The 22,316-nt window shown below is 32.5% G+C and overlaps 3 protein-coding genes across 3 annotated transcripts; all 3 read right to left on the reverse strand.

The window, feature by feature from the left end:
- Window positions 1-367: 367 nt before the first annotated feature.
- LOC11425515 (uncharacterized) lies at window positions 368-3,389 on the reverse strand. The gene is made up of 4 exons (XM_003626996.4): window positions 3,220-3,389; window positions 2,913-3,026; window positions 1,037-1,934; window positions 368-947 (listed from the first exon to the last, which is right to left on the reverse strand). The coding sequence occupies exons 1-4, from the start codon at window positions 3,340-3,342 to the stop codon at window positions 718-720; spliced, it is 1,365 nt and encodes a 454-aa protein (XP_003627044.1). The 5' UTR covers window positions 3,343-3,389; the 3' UTR covers window positions 368-717.
- Window positions 3,390-4,575: 1,186 nt separating this feature from the next.
- LOC11419898 (lysM domain receptor-like kinase 3) lies at window positions 4,576-10,593 on the reverse strand. Its single transcript, XM_003626997.4, has 11 exons — window positions 9,426-10,593; window positions 8,166-8,243; window positions 7,749-8,051; window positions 7,475-7,620; window positions 7,297-7,386; window positions 7,086-7,191; window positions 6,571-6,722; window positions 6,393-6,490; window positions 6,078-6,225; window positions 5,416-5,523; window positions 4,576-5,069 (listed from the first exon to the last, which is right to left on the reverse strand). The coding sequence occupies exons 1-11, from the start codon at window positions 10,033-10,035 to the stop codon at window positions 4,905-4,907; spliced, it is 2,004 nt and encodes a 667-aa protein (XP_003627045.1). The 5' UTR covers window positions 10,036-10,593; the 3' UTR covers window positions 4,576-4,904.
- Window positions 10,594-17,045: 6,452 nt separating this feature from the next.
- Window positions 17,046-20,961, reverse strand: LOC11418902 (auxin-responsive protein IAA2). The gene is made up of 6 exons (XM_024771831.2): window positions 20,736-20,961; window positions 20,006-20,638; window positions 19,326-19,606; window positions 18,526-18,670; window positions 18,168-18,232; window positions 17,046-17,402 (listed from the first exon to the last, which is right to left on the reverse strand). The coding sequence occupies exons 2-6, from the start codon at window positions 20,308-20,310 to the stop codon at window positions 17,383-17,385; spliced, it is 816 nt and encodes a 271-aa protein (XP_024627599.1). The 5' UTR covers window positions 20,311-20,638; window positions 20,736-20,961; the 3' UTR covers window positions 17,046-17,382.
- Between the last annotated feature and the right edge of the window lie 1,355 nt (window positions 20,962-22,316).

The raw sequence follows: 22,316 nt of genomic DNA on the forward strand, positions 1-22,316 counted from the left end.
TTACATACCAGATTTCACTGGGCTAGCTCGATCGTTCAATCCAAGCCTGATTTATTAATAAAATTTATTTGTGGAAATAAACTCATGAACAAATTCTTTTCTATACATACATATACATATACATACAGTACGTTTGAAAGTATGTCAAAGATTATCAGTTGCTAGCTTTTTCCTGATTAAAAATATGAGATTAAAATGTACTGTAACCAAGGTATCAAATGCCCTTTATTTTATCAACACTGAGCATAAGTTTCGATGACACACTGTATTGTATTGCTCATTTATCTCCAAATAGCTGATAATGAACAAGCTCCAAATATTTGAACTTGATAAAAATACTTAAGTCCATAGCCCAACCCAGAAAAAGTTATCCCTTTCATCAAAGTATCTTATTGCTCACCCAAAAATGGAGGCATATCGTGTTTAATCCCTTAAACAATGCCAGAGAATACTAATATATGATAATAGACAAAGTACATTAGACAAAAAAAAAGTACATTTTTATCATGTAATCACTTGTGATTCACATGAGTTCCGTTGTCCACAAAGTGGAACTAGGATAGGATGCACCGGGGCTCTTTGTTACAAATCTTACAACAAAAACAAGCATGTACATGTCAAAACTTTCCAATAAGATATTATTTGCTTGCTTAGATCTTGAGACATTTTTCTGCTCAAAAATCAAAAAAAGATTTTTAGAAAATTCATATTTTCAGTTTATTCATCACAGGAAGCTTCTTCCAATAGGTCAAGAAACCCTTTCTGAGAACTCTTACTGACCGTTTGAAACTTAGATTCAAATGGACAATCAGATGCTTCTTCAAACTTAGCCCATAATTCCTTCTTCAAAGTATTTTCACCAGCACGCTTCCCTCTTTGTACCGTGTTTTCAGGATTCAGCCACATGGGCGTGCTCTCTATATGTGATAAGTCGCCAACAAAATCACCTGCAAAGAAGAAAAAACACAACAGCTACGATCAAGCACACATGTTAACCAAACAAGCTATAAGGAATATATAACAGGTGAACCCCTACCTTTGTTACAACAAGTTTTTTTGGCTTGATTATGACCTTTGGAAATATCCTCTTCCAAGTTCAATTTATTGACTTGTTGCTTAAGAATGGATTTAGTGACATGCATACACGATTTGTTATCAACCTTCTCCTTGTCCAATGATTTCTCATCAGGTGTCCCTAACAAAACACAAGTTTTTGGAGGTGAGGTAAGCCAAATAGGTGATGCTTCAACATTTTCCTTTCCAATTCCTGACTTTGGAACACAATGTTTCCCCATGAGATCTGGATACTTCAACGCCAAACCCTGCGTCACACCATCGCTGCCAGAAGACTCAGAATCTTCTGAATCACTGTAATGAACTCCAACAGGAAAAGGGGTGGACTTCCGAAACTTATCATTACCCACACGACATATTTCAGATATGGGTTCAAGCAAAACACAAGATTTTGGAGGTGACATTTTCAAGCAAGGAGTCATCATATAAAGCATGGAGGTGTCTATTTTAGAAAGATCTGGCGAAGAAATCAATTCAGGCTCTTCATTATTTGTTGCCTCTTCACTCACCAGAGAAAGGGCAGGCTTTATTGGAGTTGGTTTCGTTACAACACCGTAAAGCACTGAATCATTATTGGAGGAAGCCAACTCAGTGAAATCTAATTTTGTTTGTGGTTGGTGTGATTTGGATGATAACAATGATTTCGATAATGGAAGTGGCGTAAGCATAAACATTTGTCTACCTCTCTGAACAGTACAATTAGCACGCCATGAAACAAGGGGCGAAGGAGATACCAATGTAGTCTCTTTAGGACTTTCACAATCACTCACATTACTTTCATCACAAGAAACTTCTTCACTTTTAATTTCAGATTCCACTGAAGTTGATGAAAGTGAACTTTGTAATTTTGGTCCCCATGGCTGCATTCGATAGCAACAACAACAAAAACACTCAACTGAGAAAAACTTCAAAAATAGAATATTGAAGAATTAAAGCAAAGAGTGAACAACAATGTTGGTCCTTGAATGTGTCAAGTGTTGTCACTATAGTCTCTGATGCATCAAAATCATAAAAGTATCTCCGAACATCTCTTTCGTTAGTCAGTTTGATTCTCGAATCTGTATTTTGTTAATTAGCTCAGTTCATGAATGTGTCTTTACTTGATCAGTTCGGTCCATGAAATTACTAACAAAAGACACACTCACTCAGAAATATTTTTATAATTTTGATGCATTCAGAAACTAGAATGTCACCTTTTCATACATTTAATGACCAAAATGACAGTTCACTTTAAGTGTATGTTTGGTTCAAATTTTGGATGAGCCTAAATTGATTCTAGAGGTGTAAAATTGATTTTGACACATTTAGTTGCTCTCTAGTATAATTGATTTTGTCTCAAGAATTGATTCTATCTTGAAGCAAGAAATTTGAGCTTTTGATACTAAAATTGATTTTTATACTCAAATTTGTATGTTTGGTATCACTTTTGGAGGAGCCCAAATTGATTCTAGAAGTGTAGAATTCATTTTGACAGATTTGGTTCCTCTAGAGTAGAGTTCACTTTGCCACCAAAATTCATTGTGCTTGAAGATAGAAAATGTAGCTTCTGATTATAGAACTAATATTTATACTTAAATTTATTGTTCAACCCGCTTTTACAGGAATGTATCAAAACACAAATCATCTTACCTTCAACTCAATTTTTCTCTCCCCCTAACCAAACATAAATTAGTGTTCAACTCAATTTTGTATGAATATATCCGAACATGAATCACTTCAACTCACTTTTATCCGAAAACAGTTTTACAAAATTAATCCACTCAAAAAATCAATTTTTGTCACCACAAAACCAAACAAACTAAAAAATACAGTGGAGAACCAAATTTAGGGTTTTTTACCTTTAAACGCGACAACATTTCAGACAACAAATTAGAGAAAGATTCAACATCACTTTTCCCCTCTTTGCTTACACTCTTCTTCACTTCAAGCGCTTTCACAACAAGCTCATCAATCTAACAACATTCAAATAAAAATTATAACTTTTCTCATTTTTCATTCAAAAACCTAAAATTAAACAATCAAACTATAGAAATTTTCACCGAAACGATTATAATAGAATAAATTAACAACATTGAATCCCTAAAATGGAAAAAAAACAAAAAAAAACAAAAAAAAAAGGGGGAAAAAATGGAAAAGAAGAGAAACCTGATGAAGAAGAGTGGAAAGATCGGAGTGAAGAAGAGTGAGGGAGGAATTATCATCATTATCGTTGATCTGGTTTTGGGGATTGAAGCGATTCGTTATTGTGTTGTTGTTCTTCATCTTCATCGATGCTTAATCTTCAAACTCTGTTTCAGTGTTATTTGAATTTTTAGATTGGAGGCGGGTTCTTAAACGCAACACAACCACGTCGTTTTGTATAACGGTACAAATTATTAATTCTTAATCATTCTAAAGCACATAAGTAAGGGATCTTTATTGAATTTTAGATTAACTTTGTAAATTAATTAATTAACTTAACTTTCTTAATTGTTAGCAATAGATTTTTACTATTCCTTCTTTAATTTTGACTATTTTGCATTATTAATAAAATTATTACACTTGACAAAAAAAAAAAATTATTACTAACTTTTTTTTACTATTCACAGAATTATTAAAGGATTTTTTTTTTTTAATTGGCAAATTTTATTCTAGTCGAGTGTATGCAAAGCGCACAAAAACTCGCGGATAAAACGGAAACAACAAATTATTAAAGGATATGAATAGTTACATCCACAAAATTTTAATGGGGGCGTTTAGGATGGGACAGTAGATTTTTTTTACCAAGGTGATCCACTTTTTTTTTTTTTTTTAAGTGATCGAGATTTGAACCCCGAACCTTGCATATATCATACGTTTCTCCCTACAAATATTTAGTAATTTTTTTAATAAAGCATCAGAAAGAAGAAATATGAAACAAAAACAAAATAAGAAACTAAAATTGCCTCAGCCATTTTTATTCATAAGAAGATGAGGAAGTAGAAGCTTCATTCCTTTTACATTTTGTTTCACTGAATCTATAAATTAATTTAATAATGTAATGCAGTCAAAATAATTTATTTATGTGATGCATAATCTCTTCAATTTAAATTGTTTTATGGTTTTCTTTCAAAAAAAATTGTTTTATGGTCAATTGAATAGAAAATAATATGAAATTGATTTTCTTTTAATGATGATGGGGGCACCTTGCAGAGGGGATGGGGACAGAAAAAACCTCCCGGAAGGGAAATGGGGAACACTACGGGTGGCGGGGAAGTACTCCCACCCCCGCCTCGTTGACATCTCCACTTATAAAGATGGTCTACGTTAAATATCATTTTTTTAGTTTAGTGATTAAAAATTCACTTTAAATGAATAAGTATGGAATCTAGAGTTTGAAATCCGACCCATTCATACCGCAATATTCCTACTAACGGAACGGAAGGGGGCAACAAAGTTAAAACCATAAAATAAAGTAATACACATCATGCCTTTACATTACCACTCAACTCAAAGAGAATAATAAAAATGAAGAAATACAAGGAATCAAAGAATATAAACATACATTTTTTTTTTTTTTGAGAGAATAAACATACATATATATTACTGTCAAAATTACAACTCATGAAATAAAATTCACAAGGCAATAAAATTCTTCCTTAGCTCCAACACCACATGCTCTAAATTACTCCTAAAATTTTCTACATAGCTAAAAGTAAAATCAAGATATAGCTTTCAAGACATTTGGGGAAGTAAATGGCCAAAAAGAAGACATTGATTGACCCACATGTCATTCACAAGTCTTTGCTCCTATTGATACATCACAATCATGCAAACAATACTAAGCTTTTTATACCCTTTTTATTTGATTCCTATCTTCCCTGAACAAGTCCACTAAATACTTGGCTATTCCCAGCTAGTGTTGCTTCCCACTCAATAGAAGACAAAAGAATCTGTGAGATGGAAATCACTACTGTTTTCATATCAGGTCGTAAGATCGGATCGTCGTCCACACATTGCTTCGCCAGCATAGCCATCTATGCGCACACAAAAAAATACACCAAAGCATGAATGAGTCACAACGGTTAAATTTCATGCAACTTTGCCAAGGTATTCAAGTGAAGAGTGACGGCAGTGTCTTCCTATTATTCAGAGTTAGAATTACAGATTACAATATTACTCCTAAACCATAATGCTGGGGCGACCTGCCTACTTATCAATAAACTATGAGCCATATATATCCAACACAATTTTTTACCACTTAAGAACTAATGTGGGAAATTGTGCAGATTTGTGGATTCATGTGGGAGGTATATGATGAATTTAACATCAATTATGCTTTGAGTGAAATAACAAAAATAGGAGAAAAAGAGAAAAACTTGCCTTAAATACACAATCATGGGGATATAGATTCATCATATTTGGATCAATGTAATCTTTCATGCTTGACATGCTCAAGGAATCAGGTGAGTTCCTAAGAACTGCCAACATCTGCAATTTAACAAAGGTTTAAGGCTAAACCTCAGAAAAAGTTGCAATGGTAAAACACTAGGGCATGTCATCATGAACAAGATAAGGAGGAACAAAGAGGTTTAGGAAAGTAAGGAACCAACAACTGATACCGAGAAAAACACATGTTACCTTCAAGTTTTAAGTATACTGCGATGCAATATATCAGGAAACTACAGAAAAGTATTCCTCCTGGTCCCAAACAAATGAAGTTATTCATAATTTTTTTGATACTTTTCCAAATATACTCCTATGGAAAATTGAGATATTCAATATATCCACATATTAAAAAAGAAACATTTTAAATGAGGGTAAAAAGGTCATCTAAGTAAAAAGATCTTAAAAATTGCAAGATTTGTTATGAGACCAAAACAATCTCCAAAAATTCTCTTAGTAGTAATTAGGACCAGAGGTAGTATTTGATAATCATCACATTCGATCTGATAGTTACAAGTTAGTCGAGCCCTTAAGATTTTTTCCGCAAAACAAAGGCAGAACAATCTATTAACAAATGATGTCTTATAAGCAAAACTTACTATCGATGCGAGTGATCGTCTTTCAGGATTTTTTGTCATCATGCCTTCTGTTCGAATAATGGCCTCCTTTCCAGTTATAGTCTCAAAAAGGACAACACCAAATGCATAGACATCACTTTTGGTTGTTGCAAGGCCGTCACTCAAGTATCTGTAACACGTCATAAATGTCTTTTGTATATTATTCTTTTTTATGAAGGATGAACAAATTACAACAAGAACAACAACAACCAAGCCTTATCCCACTAAGTGGGGTTGGCTACATGTATCAAGGATGAACAAATTAGAACGGAAAAAATTATACTGAACATTACTTACTCCGGAGCAAGATATCCATATGTACCAACAACTTTTGTAGTTGAAACATCTCCCTCATTTGTTATCCCGACAAGTTTCGCCAACCCAAAATCAGAAATCTAGAGAAACGAAGATTGTTCAGTAACAAATGAGAATCAGCATATAGAAAATATGTAATAGCGTATAAATTACTCATTACCTTTGCTTTAAAAGAAGCATCAAGTAAAATGTTGCTTGTCTTGATATCACGGTGGACATAATGAGCTTTTGTGTGCTCATGTATATATTCAAGTCCCCTAGCAGCATCAAGTGCAATCTGAACCCTCATGATCCATGAAAGTGGTGAATGACCTGTAATCAAGATAAATAATGGTCATGACATGAATTATGGTCTTGTTTGGATAAACAACTTAATTACGCGCTTATAGCATAAACGTTTATTATGTAAGTGTTTATGTATAAGCTATTTCTATAATAAAAGATAAAATAAAGTTAAATTATTTTCATATATGCTATAAGCTGTTTCCATAAGCTATCCTAGAGAGCTTATGGAAATAAACTAAAAACAACTTATAGACACATCATAAGTTATTTCCATAAGACCAAAACATATCATCAACTTTTTAAAAACTCAATATAGATATAAATTTATAGGTCCACACAAATAGGGGAGATTAGTACTCGACAGACCAAAATACAGGTGCATAAACTTACCCTTATTTTGAGGATCATGCAAATGGCTTCTGAGTGAACCCTTCTGAGCATATTCATAAACTAGGAAAAGCTCATCGTGACTAGCTGCATAGCCAATCAATTCTACCTTGACAAATTGAAAAAAAAAATACAACTCAGACACTAGATATATGCCTTACAATTGGCTTCATACTCAAAGTGTGTGATACATTCTGATCGAAAAAGAAATTACCAGATTAGCATGATGAACCTTGCACAGAACTTTAATCTCTGATGTAAACTCTTTTGTTTTTGTAGCTGTCATTCTTTTAATAGCGACTTCCTAGCAGGATTCAAGTAAAAATTGTATGAGAAAAATAACCACTTTATAGCTTATACTATAACATGATTTCAAGTATACAGTCATGAACCTGGTCACGAAGGAGGCAATAATAGACAGATCCATATGTTCCATGTCCAAGTAGATTTGAATCAGAGAAGCCTTCAGTTGAGGAAAAAATCTCTTCATATGCAAAAACTACCGGCTTATCCATGTCAAATACGTCTGGCCCTAGTGCTGCAATTATAAAAGTACACATATAATGCATATTCACACCGAACACAGTACAAGCGAAACATAATTACTTTGAGCTACAATCATAGATATAATATACAACTTAAGCATACAATAAGAAGGTTACATACTTGAAGCTTTGGGAACAGTAATCGTGTGAGTGCTGGAGTCGCCGTCTGTTTGCTTTTGGTCAACATGTTTGCCGCATATGTACCGTCCAGAACCACAAAAAAAACTTGGATTCCGAAGAATTTGGAATTTATGAGAGACCTTTCCCTCAGCATCTTTTTCATGACTTCGAGAATCAGAAAAGCAATTTGATGATCTCAGGCAAACACAGAGAATTATGCCTAATATTATCAGAATAAGACCAACTCCTAAACCTCCAATGATCCATCCATAGGGTACATGATATTTATGATTGTCCTGATCACCTGTAACAAAAATATATATAAAATAAAACTAATTAGTTAATTAAATTGAACATTCTACTACAGTGGAAATAACGATATAATTTTATTTATACCAGTCTGTCCATTGATGAATACCTGAAATATTATCGACAGAAGGGGTAGGAACAGAAGCTGGTGGAGAAGCATTCTTCAGAGGATAAGGATCACCAGGAACTGAAATGAAATAAAGTAATTAAAATTGTGGTTAGGATTCAAGGGTGAGTAACATTATTATTGCAATTTATAGAAACAATTTGAATATTGATTCATCATATGAAAATGATCAGGGAAAAGGTAATGGCACTTAAATGAAATCACTTTCACTTGATACTCAATCCCTTACATCTTACATGTACACATTATCTTCACATATCTCATTTTTGCAACCTGTCTTTAAATTCACATTTATCATGGGGAAGTTTATTCTATTAGCTTAAAGTCGTGTTTGGAGAAACAAACTAAGTGTTAATCATATCAGTGCTCCTGTTTAAACTATTTCTATAACAATAGATACGATAAAGTCCAACTGTTTTCTTAAGGTATCCTCAAGAGCTTATCGAAATAATCTGAAAACAGCTTACTGACATGTTATAAGTTATTTCCATAAGTTCTTCCAAACAACCTCACAAGTGCTTATGTCAATAGATAAGCTCAAATAAGTCAATCCAAACCAAACTGACTCTAAGTGATCTAAGAAAACCTTCAAACTAGAATGCTCAAATATCATTTTATCAATTCAGTCATTTTATCTCCAAATACCAATTACAAAAACCTCATAAACCATTCAACCGAAATAGCCCCAACGCTCAAATTCCACCCAGTTGCCATAAAACAAACAATATGCCACTGCACAAAGTTATATAGAATTAAACTTCATCAAATTTATTACTCTTAACACACTCCCCTCACGCTCAAGACTGGACATATGTAGCGTGTGACCCGATTGGTCCGATATAAGGTGGCCTATGGATATTGGGTAGGTTATGATACTATCACAAAGTTATATAGAACTAAACTCATATACAAATGTAGGACTTTTAACACACACACCTCGCTCAAGACCGGACATATGTATAGCGATCCGATGAAGGTGGCCGAACATTGACTAAGTTCTTATAGCATCTTATAATTTGGGATGAACCTAACTCTACCCTACAAAATCGGCTTGTTAGGTGATGATTGTAAGCCATATATAAACACATTTTCAGATCATATCCCATCCAATTGAGGGACTCTCAACACATCCTCAACCAAAACATCCCTCTCAAACATATAAACACACATACATTAATAAATATACACACAAACAAGTTCTAAGAAAGGATTGAATAAGATTGCAACGAAAGAAAGACTAACCAGAATCAAGAGGAATATAATAAAGTGAACCGACAGTAACATTATCAGGACCATCAAGGCCATTCACACCCTCAATACTATCCATACTAACCCCAAATCTACTAGCCAAAGATTCAACACTATCCCCATCTCTCAACACATAACTCAACAAATAATTCCATAATCCACTAGAACAGCCACAAAACAACCTCAATGATATAACAGCACCATTCCTTGCCTTCCTTGAAGTATTTGGAAGCAAAATAAGCCCATCATAAGCATCCATAACCAAATCATCCACAAACCCTTCATTGGTTTTCACAGTAAAAGTTGTATTAGACACGTATTTCTTGATCCCAGATGCACAAGAACAATTCTTCCTTATGAATATATAATCCCAACCATTTCCTTCAACTGTGATATCACTTGGTAACACATCAAACATGCTTTGAATCACTCCCAAAGATTGATTCTGTTGAGGCTTATAGGCCAAGAAAGATGTGCAAACTCGTCTTGTGTCCGTACAGTTCATTGGAGCCATCTGATTAGAACTACTTCTGTTAAAATTAAGGTAGAACAGAAACAGAACAAATTGAAGCAACTTCAAATGGGGTTTTCCTACGAGAATCATTGCTTAGAAAGAAACAACTGAAAACAATTTTGAGGCAAAAGGGTCAAAGAAAATGGTGGAAATGGAATCAGTTAGAGTTCAAGAGATGTAAAAGAGCAGGCTTCACCCAAATAGCTTAAGCTTGTTTCAATGGAGGAAAAAAATAAAGGAAACAACTTGATCTAGATTTGAAGGAAAATGAAACAACCCACTACAAATTCAGCTAAGAAAAATAAAAAAATGAAGAAAAAAATATAGATTAAGATGAAACCAGCTTAAAAAAATAAGCTTTTTTAATGAAAGAAGACAACAAAAAAAAGGGAAAAATAGAAAGTGAAAGAATACAAGTTGAGAAGAATAATTAGAGGAAAAGAGAATGAGGAAAATGGTGTATGCTAAATTTAGGAAGCAAGAAGTTAAGGAAAAAATGGTACTTTAAGGTAAAGAGGAGAAGAAGAAAAGAATGAAGAGAGTTAAAAAAAAAGAAAAACAGAACATTAATGAAGAGAGTGTTTTTGTTTATGTTTGTTTTTGTGTTATGTTTTGTAGTCACTCACTCAGGTAAACTCTGATTAATGAAGACAGTAAAAGGTGAAAGTGACTTGTTAATAGAAAATTGTTCAGAAGCTGAAGTGAGAGTAAAGAGGTATAGGTGTTTTGTAGAAAGATTTTTATTTATTCTTTTCTTTTGACTATTACACCCTTGCTTCTACTCAAAGAACAATGTGTAGGATCAATGTTAATATAAAGATTGACTAAGCTAAAAGGTGAGTTAATCACGATAAAAAACATTGTTTGTTTGGTTGGATTTATGGTTTCTTTTTTATGATGTTGATTTCCAGGTCAAAAGTGATATTGCTGGTGTCAAGCTAAAAAGTCCATTAACTTTTTCATTTGGAAAAAATATTGTCATATCAATTTATTCATTACTCTAATTGTTTTTCTAAGCGACGTTACTCTAATTGTTAAAAGCATTAAAATAATTATTCTTGTTAAAAGAATTAATATAATTATTCAATTAATGTTTTAGTTTTGGTGTTATTATGGACTATACAGAAAGAATGATAATTTTAAAAGAAAATATGCATGTTTCTTTCAACAACAAAAAAATTGCATGTTAATGGCCAATTAAGTATTTTATTTTTTGGCGAAATTATTCATGTGGTAGTGTTTCACATAAAACAAATGTAAATTCTCGATAGAAAATAGTCTATAACTGAGTTAAGATTTAGTTGAATGAAGGATTCATCAAATTAGGAACAAGAAAATACGAGAGAGTTGAATCTTTCTTAGGTTTTAAGAGTTTTAAGAAAATCTTGAGGATGTCGAAACTAGTAAAAAAACACACGGAATTGATAATTAAGAATCAATGGCTTGTGTTGGAAGTAACAAAAAGATTATAATTTGGGGATCATTAAAGAGAGAAATGTTGTGTTGACCAACTAAATGAAAGTGTTGCGCCGCAAATTAAAGGGATAAAGGTCAAATGTGGGATGCAACATACATCCAACACAAATCAGAAGCTACCAACTACCTGCGAGTGTGAGCGAAGAACGAAAGTCAATAAGGTTACGTGTTCTCAGTCAACGTCTTCAATCATTCTTTTTTAGATTACATTATCCACTTATTAGACTCCAACAACTAGACTTGTCATTTCGAGCACGTCTTTTGTGAAGTTGACCACTGTTCAAACATTTGTTTATATTTGTGAGGTTGGAGGGAGTATGTCTATCTAAACATGTGTTTCAAAAATAACCAAATCATTAAGAAAACGTGTGTTTATTGTAAAAACACTAAAACTGTTTCGGTTAGATTCTCACTATCATGATGAGAAAGATTCTAAATGAACAATAGACGATGACCCATTGTCCAAACAAAAAGGTACGAAAGCAATCAAATACTTTGTCCGAACTTTTTAAAAAAAGAATTCACATTTTAGATTCAATAAAATTAAAAATGAATTGTTTCTTATAAAAAGAAGTTAATGGAGTATTAACTAATTTTATATAAAGGCAAAGTATTTAAATTTAACTTTAATAAGTATCACGAGATACAAGATCCATAGACAAAGGGGAAATTTCATTCAATATGAGATGATTTTAGAAGTCCTATGTGATAGTTTTATTATGGTTGATCGGATGGATAATATGGGAATTGAGCATGGATGGTTACGGCAAAGGGAAGGAACATAGTCAATAGCTGGCAAAAGAAAATGACAGTTTTGGTGGTGGAGATGGGGTCCACACAAACATGATCTCTATTCCCTAATCAGAATCAGAATCTAATGTGACCAAAGCATAGCCATAGGGTAAACAATTCGTTGACCTTTCTTTGTTTTTGTTTGACTCACCGAAACCGACACCCAGAGAGATACACAAATACGGTAATTATCTGCTTTCTGTACTTGGTGCACACACACAAGCTTGTGAGACTTGTGGTTGAAATAAAGTAAAATTGTGAGATGAGATAAACACATGTTTCCATGAGTTAAGTTAATATTAGGAACATTGTGATACATAAAGATGAGATTTGAACTTTGAATTTTTAACTTATTCATCTTTAAAAAATTTAAAAATACATGTTAAAAAATCATTCAAAAATGTATATATTAACTTAACAAACGAAATTTAAACATCTCTAAAAAAAAAAAATTCCTTACAAAAAAGTTTAAACTGTTTGCAGAAGAATTTTATAAAAAGTGAAAAAGGTATTTTTTTATCAGGACAAAAACATAGTTATAACTATATAGCTTGTGGAAACATTCTATAGCTCTACTAGTAGAGTAGTGAAAAGGCTACCCATACAAATGTTTAATTCAAGAGAAACAAAAAGAATTCAACAATGATTCCCTAAAAAAATAAAATTCAACAATGATGTTGGACACACCCATTTTTTTAGGGAAATGCTTGATAAAGCGAAACGTTTACCTAATTTTTTTTTTTAAGGAAACGTTTACTCAAAGATACATTGCGAAATTGAATTTATTGGCGACTAACCCTGTATTTTTTAGTAAAAGCAAACTGTAATCTTTTCATTCTATTGTGAAATTCTGACACATATACAAATGTATGTTTTTGCGAGTAGTGTATACAAATGTATGTTTTTAACATCTTATTTTCTCTTTATCTCTTTTTTTCTTTAATATCATCACCGTATCATATCTAATATATCAATCTATTTTATCTTTATCTATCTCAAAATACATACACATTTGAGGTGTTCAAGAAACATTTTTTAAATAAATATGTTCTGGATCACTCACACGGCTACACATGTACAATAATATATCGCCTTAAGGCCACACACTCAAGGGAGCACGCCAACTTACCTGCGCCATGCAACACTGGAGCACGCCTCCTTGTTGGGATCAGGCTACACGTGTCCTTTCCCGCTCCGGATCACACGCCGCATAACCCGGAGACAGTTATGCCACGAGCGCGCTTATATAAGGGTGAACTTGCTTCACCCTCAAGGTACACAACACTTTTCACAACACTTCTTATACTTTCTCTTTCAGTTTCATTACTAACTTGATTGTCGGAGTGCTAACATGCCTGCAGACACCTTTCGTTCCACCGCATAAAACATTTCGCCGCCGCCCGCTACCGATCATCAGAGCACTCTCTACAACCATTACGACTCGACCGTTCTCACGGGACATATCAAAATATAATTTTGTGAATGGGAAATAAAGAAGCAAAAATAAACAGAAAAGGGTGTTGGTATTGCCATTGTAAGGGGAACAAAAAGTGGATGCCTTAAAAAGCACCGTAGCACTACCTGCCTTCTATTGAAGAGATAGTCAGCCCTACCTTGTCTGCCAAACCCCACCTCAGTCATCACCAAAAGTAATCCTGCAATTGAAGATAGAAACTCACAATTATTTTATGAGTGAATAAAAATTTGACATTAAAATTGTAAATTCAGATCAAAATACTTATCCAATTAGATATGTATAGAGGATGAGATAAACTACCGACAATAAATTGATCAATGATATTAGCCCCTTAAACATAAATGCACTCAAAATGAAGTATATTTTAACAGGTTTGATATTGCTTTAGCTATCTCTAAAAACCCTATAATTTTGTCAAACCATTAAAATCCATTATGTAAGACAAAACATGCACTTTCGTTGGTTGGATGGTTCAGCTTTTGTTTTTGAAACATGATAAAGTTTGGCAAATTAACTAGAAGACAAGTGATTTTATCCTTTTCACAATTTTTTTCCCTTATGTACACGAACATTAATAGTAAAATTATCCTAACTTGTCCTTGAACATTCCCCATTAGTGGCACAGGAAAAAGATTCTACATAAATGATTTAACTTTAAGTTTGTCGTCCGGTAAAATTTGCATATATCGTCATAAAATAAAATAAAATCCAGTGAAGGGCCCTGTCTCAATTATCTTCAAGTAATTATTGTTTTTTATTATTTAAAATGGAGTTTCAAGTATTCTCAAATATGACTTCAATTACAATCGGTGGACCGGCACTCGATGGTTGGCAGCAATGAAATCAAGTGCAACTATGTGGGAGTTGAGCCATCCTACAACTATCTTTGCATTCTAACAACAGTTGGCGGGTTACGGATGGCTGAAATGTAACGTTGATACGGCAGTACACCAGACTGGAGGTGCTTATTCCATAGGATGTTGTTTCCGAAATTCTAAGGAGCCGTTTGTTCATGCTCAGTCAGCGTGGAAGGTTGTGAATTTGACAGTTCTCAAAGGGGAAACTTGGGCTATGCAGCATGCTACTCTGGTAGCCATTGACAAAGATTGACATAGAGTAATTTTTGAATCGGATTCAAATACGCTTATGGATTGTATCTCTTTCCCAACATGTGGCAGGTTCGAGTTTCATGCATTAGTTTCTCTTATTAAATCTAATTTAGTTTTACATCCCAACTTTAAGATTTAATTTGTTAGGCGATAAACGAACATGATTGCTCACATTCTTGTTAGAACGGCATGTTATTAGATTAGTTACCATATATTTGAGATTTATCCTCTTCATATTGATTCTATTTTAAGTAATGATATGAATTAAGTTTACTTTCGTAAAAAAAAAATCTCAATTATACTTGTCGAGGATAAGAAACTTTAGGCCATAGGATCTTAACATATAATATGATAACATAATACCTAATCAACCTAATCTGTGAAGACATGAAATATTAATCAAAATAAGTTGTAGGTCCATTAGTTACGTCAGGTGCATGTGAAACTTTCCAGATATAAAGATGATAGGCCAGAGCATGTGCACGAACCATCATCATCATTATATACTCCAATCCATTTTTTACGTTTTAGATTAATTAAATGTAAACAAAAGCCATTAATTGAAGATTTGCCATTATTTTATGTTTGGTAGTTACTAGTACGTATTAGTAATCAATCAAATCATCCTCATATCCACACTAGATTTGTCGTACACATTAAAATAATTGATATGCTTGCTGCAATTCTAGAATTTAATATTGCCATCTCACTCATTTATGATTCTCATTTTAATTTGTTCTAAGGTCTACATAGTCCCACCATATTTGGACCAATTGCATGTGTTTTAATAGCTATTACCATCAAGGAAAAGTTTGCTCTAACATTCCTCACAACAATGAGAGTTTTTTGGTATAGGTTTTAATGATGAAAGTAATGGCATAGCTATATGCTTGGGATACATATATTGTGACAAGATAAGATAATTGGTTCTAGCAAGCTCATTTATGAAGAGCAGTCCTGCTTTTTTACCAGAAGAACAATCCCTATTCAATAAGATTTATATCATATATATTCATTTCAAAGTTTAAATGTTCAGACATATTGCAAAAGCAAGTTGATGAAAGTTGTTAAATTTCTTCTCAATATTTGAAGATTGCTCTTTAGACACCTAGCAACTGCTCACAAATAGCTATTACCGTTTGCAGAATGCCAATTAACTATTGTTCACTTCAAAACGGTAGATAATTATTGTTTGGTGCTTTTTAGATAATTTGAGGTGTCTGTAAGCAATTAATAACCCTAAATAGTCATTTTCTAAATATTTTTAGATGGGAGTAAGTTAATAGCTTCCAAATGTTATCATTGTTGTTCCCACTTCAATTTTTGCATGAAAACACGTGGAAATTACGTGTTTAACTCCAACGGTAGTTAACTACCGTTTGAAAACAAAGAAAACTAAAGAATTCAAACAATAATTAGCTACCATTGGAGTTAAACGTGTAACTTCTATGTGTTTTCAAGCAAAAACCAAAGTGGGATCAGCAATTTTCTCCAAATGTTCATAATCAAGGTGAATCCAGCCCAATCCATTGCACTAACTTCTCATTTTTTACTGGCTGGGCTGGGAACATGTGACATCAGTACAAAGAAACCTTTATTGACACCCCCACCCCCCAAAATCAGGATACTTTTTTTTCTTCCACTATATAACAATTCAGGATAACTTCTAACATGGTTGTGACTTGAGAAGAAATGTTCACGATTCATTTTGGGCATGAATTAACATTTCACGGTGTAAAAAGCATTTTTATTCTGCCTTGTTTCTTAACCAAAATTAAACTCCTTTAAGAGGATTTTAGGTTTGTTTATCTTGGAAAAAATGTTTCTCATTTTTTTATTTCAAAACTATTACCTTGTGTTTAATCCATTTTCAATCGGTAAATATTTGTACAAATATCACTAAAAGTAATTGTTTTTTCTCAAGATTTCTTGCACAAATGTTTAAAAATGGAAAAAAAAATATTGATTAAAAATAATATGGCATAGTTACACTTAATTATTTCGTATCATGTGCATGAGCTTTAATAAATAAAAAAAAATATCATGCATCAGCTTAAGTATTTTAGAAAATAATTTTACTGGTAATGTTTCAAAGTTCACTAGTGATGCTTCAAATCTCATTATCATTATTCTAGACAAATTACCCTCAACATTAGTAGAATTGTCTAGAATTTTTGAATTAATAGAACACTAGCCAATTTAAATCTTCATTAATGAAAATAAAAAGGTTACATTCACACACAATATTTGAAAATTTAAATTAGTATTCCCTAATGATGCATCAAATATCATTACTCTAGACAAATTACCCTCTACATTAGTAGAATATATAGTCTAAGTTTAGAATGACCTCAGCATCCAATCCAAATCTTTAGCTCAAGAACATGCTTAGTTAATAGAACATTAACAAAAAGGTTGCATTCATACACATTATTAGGAAGTTGAAATTAGTATTCTCTAATCTACTTTAGCCCAAAAAGGAACCAAAATGTCAAATAAAAATACTCTTTTAGTGTGGAAGAACACCTCAAACAGCCTCATCCTTCCTTTGCATTGCCGAGTCAAGTGGTCTAATGTATCAATCTAGTCTTTCTTGCTACCAACTGTGAACAAGAACATTTATTCAATCATTGATCACAACCAAAATAAATCAGGGTTAAGAGATAGAGAACTAATTCTTCTCAATTAAAGTTGAGTTTGGATCATAGTAAAATTTCTAGTTTATGAACTAATTCATATAAGCTTATGAAAATGTTAAATGAAAAAGCTTCAAATATTGTGATGTAGAAGTTGGTTTTAATTTGAAATGAATATGCAAATTGATTATCGAAATTGTGCGTATCGGATGAAATAGATCCTAAATTTTTTGATCTAGTAAATACTTTATTGAAATTATACTGTGTCATTCAAAATAGTTCATTTGTTAACTTATGTCGTTGGAGACTATGATATGACATGTTAAATGAACATGTGTCATTTCACGTGAATCTCACATCAATGTCATATCACGAAAAACATATATAACAATTCAATTCATGCATTTCATATCAACTCTAAAATTTTTATCTTAACATCCAAACACGTAAATAAATTTTACCTCATAAATTTCATATGCAATTTAGTCCTTGGTGACATGTGGGATGCACGTATCCATTAACATGCCACATCTTAAGCTCTAACTACATAAGTTAATAGACAGACCATTTGATCTGACCTGTTACAGTTTATGACTAAAGTGATCATAATTTTGAGTATTAATTTCCCTAATCACTCTTTAATTTGTAAAAAATATTTTTCTTCTTTCAAAAACTCATTGTTATTGTAAGGTTCTTTTTTCCTCTTCTTTAGAAATACTTGTTAAAACTCACTGTTAAAAGCAGGAAGATCAGAACTCTTGGACACACGCAGCCTCTTCACTGTTGATACAAACATGCTGCCAAACAAACACATAAAAATTTAACCACACAGTAACAATAACAAATCATAGCTTCCAAATATCATAACTAAACCATTGATAAAATAAACAAAACTCACACAATAACATAGGGAAAAGCCCATTACAACTTACAAGAGTTATATATAGTAGTAATTGTTAAGCACAAGAAACTATACTATAGTTTTAAAAAACAAAGGTTAATTTTGCATTGGCATTGAAACACTATTCAAAGAATATAAACAGTATATAAATATTGAATAGAATAAGATTCACATTGATAAGATACTTACTGCCACGGCACGTCCCCTACTAGCATCTTGTCTCCTTCATTATCTTCATAAACAAGAGTATATTCTCCACTTCCAGTCAATGATCCTTTCATGCCTGTATCTTCTTCCTCTTGCTTCTTGTTAATTCCATGAGATAAATTTATCTCTGCATCAAGTTTTCATAATCACAATCTTTATGTGAGCTTAGAAAGAATAAATAATTAAAATCTTAGGTTAATTTTAGAAGTAGTTATGATTGAAGTAATGAAGTCACGTATACGATGATTGATTGACGATGTAAAAAAACTTTATTATAACGATGTTTCTGACTGTCCTTAAAATATTTGTTTGGTGAAAAGAGATTGACTATAAGCTAATGTAGTTGTTTCAATTGCATTTTAGCTAGGTTGACATTTTATACAAGGAGGTGTTGAATGTTACTTGCTTGCTATTTAGTCAAAGGATGCAGCTAACAAAAGGAGAAAACATGTCTAACTATACAAGCTTTTTTATTTCCCAACAAAGAAAAACATTTCCACACAACAAAAGTTTATGTCAAGAGCAAATAAATAAACAATTGAAATTAAATAGACTACGCAAGGTCCATGAATATTACAGAAATGGACCGCATGCAGTCAATAGTTCTTGCAGTTGTAATCTTAGTCGTATGTTTAAGACCGGAGATGATTGTGAATTCAAGTTGTATTGTCAATCAAATTGTTGAAGTTAAAACACAAACATTCTGATCTCTATCTATCGATCAACGTTTACCAACTATAGTGAGACTGCAGTCAATCAGGATCCGAATATTAGTATATTACCTTCAAGGAGACCTCTAAATAGGTCATCAACAGCAGATGAAAGTTTTTCATAGCTATCATAAGCATTGATGTCTATTTTTCTCCCAATAGGAACTCCATCCATATTGATCTTCACAAACAAGCCTTTACCAGAGTTGCTAATAGGTTTGTTACTATCAACAATAACCTTGTCTTGAACCATTGGTCGGGACTCAGTTGGCGGCTTAGAAGAGCTTCCACTTGCAATGTTCTTTCTGAATGAACGAATTGGAGGCCAACCTACTACCGGACTAGCAGCATTTCTGTTTTAGTTGGATCATCATAATGATATAAAGTTAGAAATGAAAATAATCGGAAAAAGTAATAATCATCACTGCATAAAAGAAAAATAGCCAAAATTCATATCTGCAACCACAATTACGGCCACAACGTTTAGGTTTTGTTATCTATGTGACTTCAATTGTGGTTTTATCAACAATACATTTATTCACAGTTAGACTGTAATATCAAGAATTACGACGTGATCGAAACCAACAGTTTAAATCTTTATAATATAAACAACATTCAGTTGCAATAACTCAATTGGCGCCACAATTGTGGTCACTTTTAGACAAAATAAAACATGATATCGCGGCTTGCAGACTGCAATTTAAAACCATAAACAAAGATACAACTTATAAGAGAAAAAAGCAAAGGAGTACCTTTTCTGAGACCTGTTTGGTAAAGCTGAATTTCTTGCAGAAGAAGGTGAGAATGTATTTTTCTCACCATCTTGCAAGTTTGTGCAACAAGGTTGTGATTGTGATGGATCCATCACTTGCATTGATGAGAGCTTAAGAAATGATGAATCTTTAGCATAACCAAGAGTGAGTGATGATTCTTCATCTCTTTCTTTTTTGACATTCTTCATGCTTTTTTCATTAACAAACTCTTCTTCACCAGGTGGACCAAGTCTAAGCTCCAACTTCCTCTCCTCTAAAGAACACTTGTGGCTTCTTTGCCACATCTTATTGCTTACAAAATTTCTTCAACTTTCTTATTCTTCCTTTTTCTAGATTGAAACAAGTTGAATTGAATTGAGCCTTTTTGATATCTTGAAAAAACCACCTCCTAGAAGAACCTATAATGATAATAAACCTTTCTTTAAGGTTTAAAAACCATCAAGAAGTGGAAAACTTTGAACAGAACAAATTCAAAGGAAATAAGGATAGAATGAGCCACAGAATATAGCATAGAATAGTTGCCTAACTTTAGTTTTCACACGCTTAAATGGTTCTTTTTCTTTCCTCTTTTTAGGCTTAGGTTTGAACAAATTTGTTGAGATTCTCCTTAGCCTAACAAACCAAAAACAGAAAGGGAATTAGTGGATAGTGCACGCAAGTTGAAACAAATGTTAGGTAGTTTAGCACATGAAGTAAAGTAAAGCCTAACCTGAATCGTTGACCAAGTTATATATAACCTCAATCAATGTTATAAAAACTAAATCGGACGGTTCGATAGGTTGAACTGTGAACTAACATTGTCTACCGTTCAATTGTTTTAGTGTTTCGATTACATCTTTGTCTCGGTTTAAACGATTTAAATTAAAACAGTTGAACTATGATACAGAGATCGCTTCGGTTCAATGTTTGACACGATTTTTAAATGATTGAGCTTAATATTAACTCTTAAATGACTTTTGCTTGTTGAAACAATACCCCAAACATGTCACTTAAACTTTGGCAACTTTATTCCTTTTGATTGGAGTCAAAAAAAATCAAAAGAATTCAAAGAGTGAATAAAAAGAAGAACACTAGTACACTCAAGTTCTTGTCTTGTTGGCACAAACACAACCATGGTTTCCTTTGTTAATTAATATAAGGGTCTTGTTAACGAGTGCTCCGGAGCAGTCTTTAAGCATTCCAAAAGGAGAAATTATATCATAAAAAAAAAATCAAATGTTTCAATTTCCAATGCATTGATTTCAAAAATTTCAAAAAAAATTACTTTTTAAAGATCTTAACGAATGTTCCGAGGGCACTCGTTAACATTTCCATTAATCTAAAAAGCTGTTTTACTTAAGTGCCTGTTAAGTTGGTTAGATGAGACTTAAGATACACACACGTGCTGATGATTGAATGAAACTCAAAATTCAAATTAAAATACATTACTTAACCTTTTTGTATACGTCAAGAAATTGAATTGATGATGGGATAGCTACCATTGCTTTATTTTGTTTCTACCTTTTACTTTTAGAAGTGGTAGACAGGATTTGCATGATCCATATTGTGCAACAAAAAACATGCGGTTCATATGATCTTTGTCTGATATGTAACATTGTTTTGTTTTCTCTTTTGCCAAACAACAATGAACGAGAGCACTTGTTACACTATCCCCATTTAGGTTACATTTGATGTTTTGATGTCCTTGCCAACGTTAAAATGAATGATGTATATGTCACGGCATTGAATTTGTAATTTATATGTTTTTTTTAAAAAAATCAGATATCCTCCACACTTAATTGTGGAGACCAATCCCTAGAACATTGTTAAACTTAAATGGATGGTAAACTCTCTCTAAAAATTTTAATGTTGCTGCATGCCTAAAACTGGATTCAAACCATGACCATGGTTGGTTTTAGTTCCCGTAACAAAAGTATTGAAATACAATAATAATTAATGAAAAAACTATATACCTTGTCTTTGATGTCATTATCTAATTAAAAAATAGAAATGAAATTTTAAAAAATATATATTTAATGGAAAGATACACTTGAGTATTTTCCAAAATTGAATTAAGGTCATGACTTTAGGTGATTCACAAATAAAATTAAGCAATTAATTGATTATTGCGTGTGATAGTGTTCATATGACTATTTATTATAAGGCAAGTAAAACATATTGTAATTTTATAAAGGCTAGATTAATAGGTAGGTCTACATGTCATTGTAATTTCACAAACTATTTTGATTATCCCCTAAATATTATAACTTTTTAACTTATACAAAATCTCAATTGTTGTTGGATTAATCTA

The sequence above is a fragment of the Medicago truncatula genome, chromosome 8, assembly GCF_003473485.1.
Source record: "Medicago truncatula cultivar Jemalong A17 chromosome 8, MtrunA17r5.0-ANR, whole genome shotgun sequence".
Classification (NCBI taxonomy): Eukaryota; Viridiplantae; Streptophyta; class Magnoliopsida; order Fabales; family Fabaceae; genus Medicago; species Medicago truncatula.